A 10,926-nucleotide genomic window follows, 5' to 3' on the forward strand; every position below is an offset into this window, starting at 1 on the left:
AAATTACAAAGGCTAGAAATGATATGCATTTATAAATTGTGTTTAAGCCACATCGAAGGCCTTAAGTTTGTGTAACTTAATAATAGATTTATATAGTAGCATAGAAATATGTTTAGTTTTAGGAGGATATACATCCCTAATCACCACCAAATAAATAACCACGGTATCAACTCATAATTAAGTTTTAAATTTAAATAATAAAAAGTTGTACTGGCTGATAATATGTTCAAAATATTTTAACAAAATATATAAATGTTTATAATTCTTAGCCCATTAAATTACCAACTGAATCATGGAAATTTTCAGGTAAACTGTTTGATATAATTAAGTTGAATTCATTATGTAAGGAATGTAAAACAAATATAGGAAAATATAGCTATTCTTCGTTTTGTCCACACGAATTTTGCAAGGAATGCTTTGATCAAATAACTAAAGAAAACGATCATTGCCCATATTGTAATCAACCACTCATAAAACGACTGAGCAATCGTAAGTGATATATCTTGTATATAAAGCGTGTATTGACCTAACTGACAACACTTATAACTTTTGATATAATTATCATTTTGTTGAAATTTTTCAAACTAATATCTTATTCAATACTCATGTAGACCAGATCTGCTTGATAACAATTAAACCTTTAAGATTTATAATTAAATCTACGAAATGCTCTAATAATATTCATTGCCTTAATACATTACACTGTGTTCTATTACTTATAAGAGTACAGTATTTTGAAAAGATTAAAAGAGATTAGCCAAGATAATTGCGCTTATTACCTATCGTTAAAAATAGCAATTTTGGTTATCTTTATAAAGTCCTTATAAGCCAAACATGGACAACATATATAACATTACCGCATAAAATAGTTAAAATTCATTACTTAGGGGAGCTGTATTCAATTTTCTTCATACTAAGAAATGTGTTTAAATCAAATAACATACATATTTTCAAGTTAAATAAGCCAAATATTAGCTGAGGCTATACTTCGAACTATTAGTTGGGAAATTATATAAAAATATATGTATTAATATAAGCTAATTTCAAACTATTCTATAGTCTTTGATTGAATGAAAAATTTTAAAATGTCTAACTTCATTAAGTTATTTTTATAATTAATTTATTGATTCTTTTTAAGAGTGCAGTTGTTGTTTCGAGGTTATTTCTGATAAAACTGATACTTATAAAAAATGCAATTCCACATTTTGTAAATCATGTATTCTAAGTTCAATGAATATAAAAGGAAATACGACCTGCTTATATTGCTCTAAAGATGTAATAACTACTGGTAAAGTATTTACAAATAAGCTATAAAATTAAGNTACTGGTAAAGTATTTACAAATACACTATAAAATTAAGATTCATCCTTATTATCTACAATTTATTCTATTATATATATAGTGGAACAATATTAGTAAGTGTATTGAATGAACTTCATTTTTAAGATCCTAAAAAAAGAGCAAATCTCATTAGGACCTTTTTTCCCCTGAACTTCATGGTATAAATAAATCTTAGCATTATTCTTCTTGACACAAATAGTAGATAACTTGCTCTGGAGTTAACAATAGGATCTTAGGGTTTTTGTTTTCAGTGTCATTTTTAATTTTGTAGTAATACTTTTAACCCGTTCTTATAGACTATTTTATCAGTCACAGCAACACACTTAGTGGCGTCGCTTGAATGAGAATTTTTTTTATTCATATTTAACTTTATGATAGATCGTAATACTATGATTTTAATGCACTAACCCTTTATCTCGAATTAATTTATTTTTAGATAAAATTCTAGTATAGATTTTATAATATAAATCTTACAGTTTAATCAATTTTTTTAGTATGTTTTTTATGTAAATCAGTCATTCCAGAACATAAAATTAATATAACAGATTGTTGTAGAAGAAGACTTTGCGATTCATGTACTAAAAAATTAGATTTTACTTATGATTGTCCATGTTGTGACGGCCATCATTATTTTGGTATTATCCTTGCACTTATAAACCGATTAAAACTATTAAATCTAAATAATATCAATACTTAAACAAATATGTAAAGCACCATTTTAATTAACTTATTTACTTAATTATAAATTTTTTCAGGAATTTGGATTACGTGAACTACGTTAAAAAAGAATCGTTAAAATGTAATCAAAAAATAGACAAATATAGCATTTACCATCTTTGTCCGGATTTGTATTCCAAGGATTGCTTCGAAACAATAAATAAAATTAATCACATTTGCGTTTATTGAAAATATGTAATTTTTATAATTATTTTTGTTTTTGAAAATGTGTGGAAAAATTACGTTCTTAATTTAATTTACACATCGAAACATCTTAAATAATGTTGTTATTATCATATTAATACAATGAATTATAATTAATTATAAACTATATTATATCTATATATGAAAAAGGTTATTTCAAATGCATCCTTTTTTTTTATCAACAAGCAATGTATTTATAAATGCAACTAATTTACAAATATATTTATAAAATAAATTAAACTATTACAAATTTGATTCAATTATGCTGAAATTATTCAAACTTTCCATGAATTTAGGGCGTAGAAGGAAGGCAACACCTCATATATATCTGGTTATAGTTTTGTTTTAACTCAGGCGTTCAAGATTTGATTGGATTTTTAAATAGGTAACGAACATTTTTAATAAGCATGCATGATCATCCAAATGTTGATGTTTCAAAATTCTTAAGTATTTACACTTTTCTAAAAAGTTTCATGGTGTTTCAGAAAATTTTCGTAGGGGTACATAAATATTTTTCACGTGATTAATCTCGTGAATTCACATTCGAAAACAGAACAAATCCAATTAGTATTTAGAAATACTAACTATGGTAATTCTTTTATATATCATATCAATTTAAACATTCGTAAATATATTTTCCATTTTATAGAAAATGTCAAACACAACATTTTTTCATAACCTTTCATTTGTTGTTTCGATTTTGTGCCACCAAGTACACTTTCTGTTCTAAATTTTCCAACTATAGTTAATTCATTACATCTTATTAAAAAAATTGAGAAATTTATTGACTTTGAAAAATTAATATTGTTGTTGTTTGAATTACTTGGTGATCTGTAAAACTTTGAAGTCATGAAGCTCAATACCTTTTTGAAAAAAAATATATTAGCTCCTATCAAATGTATTTTTGTCGTGGTCTGCATCAGTCTGTTAAACTCTATTAATTAAATTTTGAAATATCTCGATAAAACACATAAACGATCAGCTACATTTTTAACAATTCAAACCACAACAGAAAATGGCCGTTCAAAATCTCTTTATAAAAAACACATTAGAATAATTATAGAATACTATCATGCATTTTAAATAAAGAAATTAAAATTTAAACTTCATTCAATAAAATAAATAAAACAATGTTCAGTATAGTCGAGATTTAACATAGAGGGCGCAATAATTGAGGTATTTTTTAGGAAAATTCTTATGGTAACATAAACAGATCTATGCTTAACCAATAATCTTTATTCTTAAGTATTAATTATTTTTGAAATGCTAGTTCAAATGTTGTTATTGGTCGGCCATTTCCTTAGTAAGATCATTTTCGTGTTTGTAGACTAGTTAAATATGCATGTTCCTATTTAAAACATAATTTAATAAGACTTTAATGTGGAATATGAGTAATTAAATAAAATTATTCCTTTTCTCTATATCTTATCACTTGGCTTAAAGTTAAGTTTATAATTTTATTTTTAAAGAATACTTTTTCATGAAAATTTGTGTGTATAATTATCATAGACGTAAAATATTACTATAATCTTATTTCAAATCATTCTATAGCTCTTTGATTGAATAAAATAGTAAAAAATGTTTAACTTCGTTCAATTAATTTTATTGTTATTTTATTATTATAATTAATTTATTGATTATTTTTAAGAGTGCAGTTGTTGTTTAGAGGCTATTTCTAATAAAACTGATACATTTAAACTTTGCGATTCTATTTTTTGTGTATTATGTATTTTAAGTTCACTAAAAATAAAAGGAATTACGAACTGTTTAATTTGCTCTAAAGATGTAATAACTACTGGTAATGTATTTACAAACTTAAATAAAAATTAAGTTTCACTCTAATTTTTGAAAATATTTTTTATATGCATATTCAAACAATTCTGGGATATGTATTCAAAGAATTTCAATACCGTTTTAATTTATGTGATCCTAATGTATATACTACTAAATATAAAGTAATACTGAAATAATTTTTTTTTTTTTTTTTTAATAATTTTTTTGTTGAAATAAATCTTATTGGGAGTTATTAAAATGTTTTACATTTATAAAACTTACAATAGGCAAACTTTGTCCAAAAAGTAATATATAGTAGTTTAAAAAAGTAATTAATATTTTGTTCAATGTTAATAAGATATCGTCGACTTAACTTTTAATTTAATTAAAAAATAAATAAATATCGGATTATTTTTAACTTGTTAACTTTTTAATTTTATTAAAACAATTCTGGGAGACGTATTCATAGAATGTCAATACCGTTCTAATTTATATGATCCTAATGTATATACTTCTGAATATAATATTACACTAATTTATAATATGTTGTAAAAAATTATTTTTTTTGCTTTTAAAATAATCTTTTTGTTGAAATAAATCTTACTTGCAATAGGCAAACTTTGTCCAAAAAGTAATATATTGTTGTTTAAAAAGTAATTAATCTTTTGTTCAATGTTAATAAGATATCGTCAACTTAACTATTAATTTAATTAAAAAATAAATAAACATCGGATTAATTTTAACAAATTAAAAAAATCAGTAACTTGCTCATCCTTGAGTATTAGTAGGACTCCAAATAGTGAGATGAAATTATGATTGAATGGTAGGAGTGGATTTTTTCGCTAAATTTTTAAACTAATTAAGGAACATTTCTATTCTATGCAAAGTAATGCACTAACAATATATCTCAAACTAATTTATTATTTTTGGATAAATTACAAATTGATTTTATAAATTTTGTAACTTAATAAATTGAAAATTCTATAAAATTTAAATCATAATTTATGAAAAAATTAAATAACGTATTTAAATTTTTAGCATGTCATTTATGTGATTCAGTTATTCCTGGAAACCATGGAAAAATTTATTTGACAAAATGTTGTAAAAAGAGAATATGTCATTCATGTTTGTATTCATACTTTTAAGGACCAGGAAAGTCTGATATGCATGTGATATGTCCATGTTGTTTTATCTATCATGAATATGGTAATATCCTAGTTCTTATAAGCCGATTAAAATAATTTAATTACAAAAACAAATGTTCATAGAAAAATTTTAATTAACATATTTACTTTATTCTAATGTATTTTAAGTCCTATGTATAAAATAATATGGTTAAAAAAGAATTGTAAAAAGTGTAATAAAAAACCAGGTCAATATAGCATTACCTATTTTTGTCCGGAATTGTATTGCGTGGATTGCATCAAAACAATAAATAGGAATAATCACTTTTGCAAACATTGAAATAAAAAATTTCTATTATTATTATTTTTTTTTTTTTTGAAATTGTGAGGAATATTGATGTACTTACTTTAATTTACACATAATGTTGTTATTATCATATTAAACAATGAATTGTAATTAATTATAAAGTATACTATATATCCATATATCAATAAGGTTGTTTCAAAAGCGTCTTTTTGTTATCAGCATGCAATGTATTTATAAATACATTTATAATAACTAATTTACAAATATATTTATAAAATAAATGAAACTGATACAAAATTTGATTCAGATAAAAAGAAATTCATATTTTCAATAAATTTGGGGATTGATGGTATGCAACACTGTATGCATATCTTATTAATTAGTGTTGCATGGTTACACCATCCAAATTTTCATGTTTGAAAATACTCAAGTATTTACACTTTAAAAAAAGTTTCATGGTGATTCAAAAAGTTTTCAAAATGTGGTACTAAAATAATTTAGACGCCAAAATAAATTTTGCCAATTTTATCATTAAATAAACTTTTTTTAGTAGACAACATTATTTGAGAGGTACCCAACCCACCTGTGACTTCCTCATGATCCAACGCTGTCATATTTAAGCATGATTAAAAAAATATCAGACACTAATATTAAATAATCTTGTGATGTCTTCTCTGAAAAGCATATATTCGAAAAAGAACAAATGCAGATAGCATTTAAAACTAATTAATTACATTAATGTATGTTAATCATCATTATATTATTTGAATTTAAATATACGTAAAAGTTTTTTGTGTTTTTTTTTCTTTAAAAAATTTTAAAAACCACAATAGATACAATTTACTCAACAAATCTTCATAACAAAAGAAGTTTCACTTTATTTATCCGCACGTACTAGTAACACGCACTGTTTTTTTAATTAAGGTTATTGTTCATTATCTATAACCTAAAAAACTTCCTAAGCGAAATTTATTGACATAGATAAATTAATAATGGTATTCTTTGACATACTTAGTAATCTGGCAAAATTTGGAATCATAAAAAACTTATTACATTATTCAGAAGTTTTTATGAAGTTGCTTTTAAAACCATAACCAACTAAAAATATGACCTTATAAAATTATTAAAAATTGAAATCAACTCATATATATTTTTAGTTCTCAAACTTTTTTAAATCAAATTTTATTTTGATTCTTTTGGAAATTTACCACCTTCATCGAGCTTGAAAAATATTTCACCGGAATTCGTGTGAAATATAATTATAATCAGAAACAAAAATATAATACAAACGTTTGCGGTCAGCTTTGTATAAAATTTTTAAAATCATAATGCCTAAATCTCTGACTCTGTCAACTGTAGCTTGAAATTCCTGATATATTATAAATATAAATCAAATAACTTTTTCAGTATTATTTCAAACAAATTTTTTATGAGCTAATAAAATAAATAACTTTGAATTTACTGACTTAAAATTAATATGTTTTATTCAAATCAATTTTTATATTGTTTTAAGGAATACAAAATTAAATTAAGTTCATATGAGTCTATCATAATAAATTATTGAGTTTATATTGACATATTTGTACGTTTATAAATGATGTAATTTTAACTATTGTCAAATAAAGGAAACAATAAATACGCCTAAATACTAACAAAACACTTAATAATATATAGACGTGTAAGTAGTTTTGCCTATCTCTTTCGTCTTGAAATTTAAGTAAATATTCAGTATAATCAATAATAATTGGTATTTAGTTATTAATAAAATTATTAATATTATTATTACATGGTAATTTTTAATACTTAAAGGAGAATTTCAAGTATAAAAATTTACTTCAATGTTAATTAGTTAATAATCAATTTAGTTATATTTTTTAAATAATTGCATTTAAAGATCTAGAATAGTGGGTTTTCATTTGGTCAATCTAATCCGCTATTAATTGGATACTGCTAGGGTTGTAAAGATAGAACTTTCTAGGGAAAAATTTGGGAATTTTCCTTCTCAATATATTCCAAGAGATTATCACCAAAGAAAATATTATTTATTTCTTCAGAGAAATAAATTTTGAAGTAGCCAATTATACAATATTTGGTTAACTTAAGTGAAGAAGTTTTACAATAAAGTAAAATATAATAAAAAAGCTAAAAGGTGTGTTATAGTATTTCGAGAATAATTTCTAAAAATATTATTACAGTAATTTTAGATCATTATCCGTATATAATCTATATATATGTAAGTTTACATTTAATTTCTCTATTGAAAATGCATGACAGTATTCATTAATTATCTTAACTAGTTTTAGTGTGTAATTGTTACAACGTGATTTTGAAATAGCATTATGTGTTTTGGTTAGAATTGTTAGAAATTGAGCTGTACATATATGTGTTTTTTTTTTTTAATTTCAAAATTTATCTAATAAAGAGTTGATGCAGATCATGATAAAAATATGCCTGATATTCTTTTTAGAGGAGTTTAAACGCAGGATATTTTATGTTTAAGACTCAACAACCTGATTAAATACAAAAATGTTCTTTTTTTAAAACCTGTGATTAAGCCAAAACCGTGTATGAGGTAAAACCGAAAAAGAATATGTAAAAAGCAAATTTGAATATGAATAAAACTGATTTTACCCAAATAAGCCTTTTTTTTTTTTTAATAAACAAATTATTATAATATGAAGTTAGAAGTAAAATTCCGTATAATGTATATTATAATATGTTTTGTGTAACTGTTACTGTAACACATACATATAATGGATACTGAAAGCATGTTTCTCACCGATATTTGACATACAGAGTCTAATTTCTGCGGATCATTTACTTTTAGTTAAAGAATTGTCCGTCATCGCTCTTGACTCTACAAGTCTTTGTCACTGGGTGTTCAAACAATCAAATGCCGTCAAGAACGATACGAAAACTACAAACTGGCTCAAAAAGGGTCATCATCGTTTGGATACTACTGTTCTATGAAAAAAGTGTTTTGGAAAAGTATTTACCTAATCAAAATGTAATCGTCGTGGAAGATTTGGATTGTCCAACGTTATATAATCTATTTTGCTCTACAAAACCATTATTTGTCCGACACGTAAACAACTACAAAATGTGTAGCTTGTATAAAGCATTATGTTTAATTACTCTTAACATTAAATATAAAAAAACATTTTTTGTAAAACTAATACATTTATTGTACATCACAAAATAATTAATTATTAAGACATATAAATAAGATTTTTTTTTTAAGATTAATTATTTACATCCTATTTTCCACACAGTTTGTCTATAAATATTTTACCTTTATTGAATAAAACCCAAGTGCATTTGGGAGACCATTGTGCATATTCTGTTCATGACTCGTCATCGTCATCCCAATGTTTAGTACTTAACTACAGCAAAACAACATTCGATAATTTCGAACATTGCTTAAAATTATATGTACTATGAATTAATCAATATGAAATGAATCGGTGTAAATATTAGTATTCTTCAGCAAAATAAACTATATATAAACGCTGAGTATGTAACTATATCTTGTTGTAGTTTAATATTATAATAATAAACAATAATATTACCTTTATAAAACAATCCGGCTTCGCAAAGGTTTTGTATTTTTTGAATCATTTTACTTTGACACTTATCAAATGTTGTCATACAAGAGACATATGTACTAAACGATATATGATTAGAATTTTTAATTTGACGGAATATTTCTAGTAAATAGTGATTCACGCCATCCATCACCCTTTTTTAACCTACTAATAATATTTTAGACATTTTCTTTGCCGAAGACACATTCTTTTTGGAAATAAAATCATTAATTAAGGATCTGTGGGGTCTTCAAAATCATAAAATAAATTTTTTCTTAGAATTTTTGATAATGTTAAAAAAACTGACTTTTATATCCTAAAACAAATTAAAGCTTATACAATATATTTTGAAATAAAAAATAAAACCAGCAAAGTGGAGACGTGGCATAGTTGGGAAAATATATATGTAAATGATACCTGACAGTGATTAACATCGCTATCATAAAAAAGATTTAATGCATATCTGTTTGGGAATGACGATTTATACAATGAAATGGTATTTGCTTTATTTTATAAATATAAAAAGATTGGTTTAATTACAATTTGTTAACATAAGAAGAAAAAATAGTTTTCTGTGTATGACAATAATAAAATTTATACGTATAAAAGAATAAACATATTAATTTTTTTTTTTTGCTATATAGTATGTGAATGAGTTGCTTTAATTAGTAGTAGTATAATTTCTAACCTACAATCCGTCGTTTCGGTGATGCCGTGTTTATTGGTTTAAGAGATCGAATATAGTTGATATTTGTGCGCATTTGTTCACTGTTCTCTCAACCGTTGTTTATTCATATTTCCATTTAATTCATCATGAAATTCATATTGTTACTTTTTATTTGTGAGAGATGAGTATTTATATGGACAGACAAAAAAAACATATAGTAAAATTAAGACCTTCTTAGTTACGCATCAAAATTATAAAGGACATATTAGAGACATAATCATCATATCAAATTCGTTTTTTTTTTCAATTTTTATAATGTTCTTTATATATACAATCAATAAAAATATACTTTATTATGAAAAACAATAATATTATTTAGTATTATTAGTTACTAATATAAAACAATTTCTCAATTTCATAGATTCTTGCTGTATTTACATTGTTTATTTTTTTATTTGTAAACCTAATGAGACAAATAAATAATCATAAAAGAATAAATTGATCAAATTATGTTTTAATGCGTTTTATAATACATATTTTATAACTATGCTCAATATAGCGGCAAACTAACTATTTAGTCCCAACTCTAATATCTAGTCAAATACATTAAATAAATGTAGTTAAATATTTCTAATACATAGTTCAACCATATGAATAGTTGAACTAACAGTATAATTGGTTTGTTGATATATAAACCGTAATTCTTATTCAATTAAGCCGACCATATGGGTTTTTTCGTGTATCGTTAAAGTTGGTTATTGTGCTCTATATGAAATATTAATGATATGAGAATTAAAATTAAAAAAATTGTGTCAACATACATAAACAACCCCCAATTTTATTTTAATATTAATTATATGCAATTGATAAAGAGTTTTCCTTATATATATATATATTATAAATAGTATGACACGACTTACGTCGCAATAATGTAGTCGATATTGGTTTTGAGGGTAGACCCGTGGGCCGTTTATGAATAAGCAAAACAGATTATTTAAAAACGGTAGCACATCAATTTTTTATTTATATAATATTTATGAAAATCTGTACTCCCCTTCTCAGGAATTTTAAAATAAAATAAAATACAAAACTCAGAATTTTAACACAAAAATTAAATATGTTGTAATACAGTAGTCGTTTTCACCATGAAGACAAAATAAAGTCCAAAATTTTTTTTCCATAATAAAGTACATTACATTAACTTTAATT

General features: G+C 23.9%; 1 protein-coding gene and 1 long non-coding RNA gene across 2 annotated transcripts in view; one reads left to right on the forward strand and one right to left on the reverse strand.

Annotated features, from left to right (window-relative positions):
• LOC126898713 (uncharacterized) overlaps window positions 1-5,691 on the forward strand; it is a 69,912-nt gene extending 64,221 nt beyond the window's left edge. The window contains exon 17 of the mRNA XM_050673011.1: window positions 5,408-5,691. Within this exon, the coding sequence (XP_050528968.1) occupies window positions 5,408-5,499 (92 nt within the window). The 3' untranslated portion in view covers window positions 5,500-5,691. The remainder of the gene's footprint in view (window positions 1-5,407) is intronic.
• Window positions 1-9,820, reverse strand: part of LOC126898736 (uncharacterized) — a 37,290-nt gene extending 27,470 nt beyond the window's left edge. Inside the window, exons 1-3 of the long non-coding RNA XR_007702366.1 lie at window positions 9,739-9,820; window positions 9,036-9,366; window positions 8,463-8,885 (exon numbers count right to left, since the gene is read on the reverse strand). This is a non-coding gene — a long non-coding RNA (uncharacterized LOC126898736). The remainder of the gene's footprint in view (window positions 1-8,462; window positions 8,886-9,035; window positions 9,367-9,738) is intronic.
• Window positions 9,821-10,926: the final 1,106 nt, after the last annotated feature.

This window comes from Daktulosphaira vitifoliae, unplaced genomic scaffold (genome assembly GCF_025091365.1).
Source record: "Daktulosphaira vitifoliae isolate Bord-2020 unplaced genomic scaffold, ASM2509136v1 Scaffold_2, whole genome shotgun sequence".
NCBI lineage: Eukaryota > Metazoa > Arthropoda > Insecta > Hemiptera > Phylloxeridae > Daktulosphaira > Daktulosphaira vitifoliae.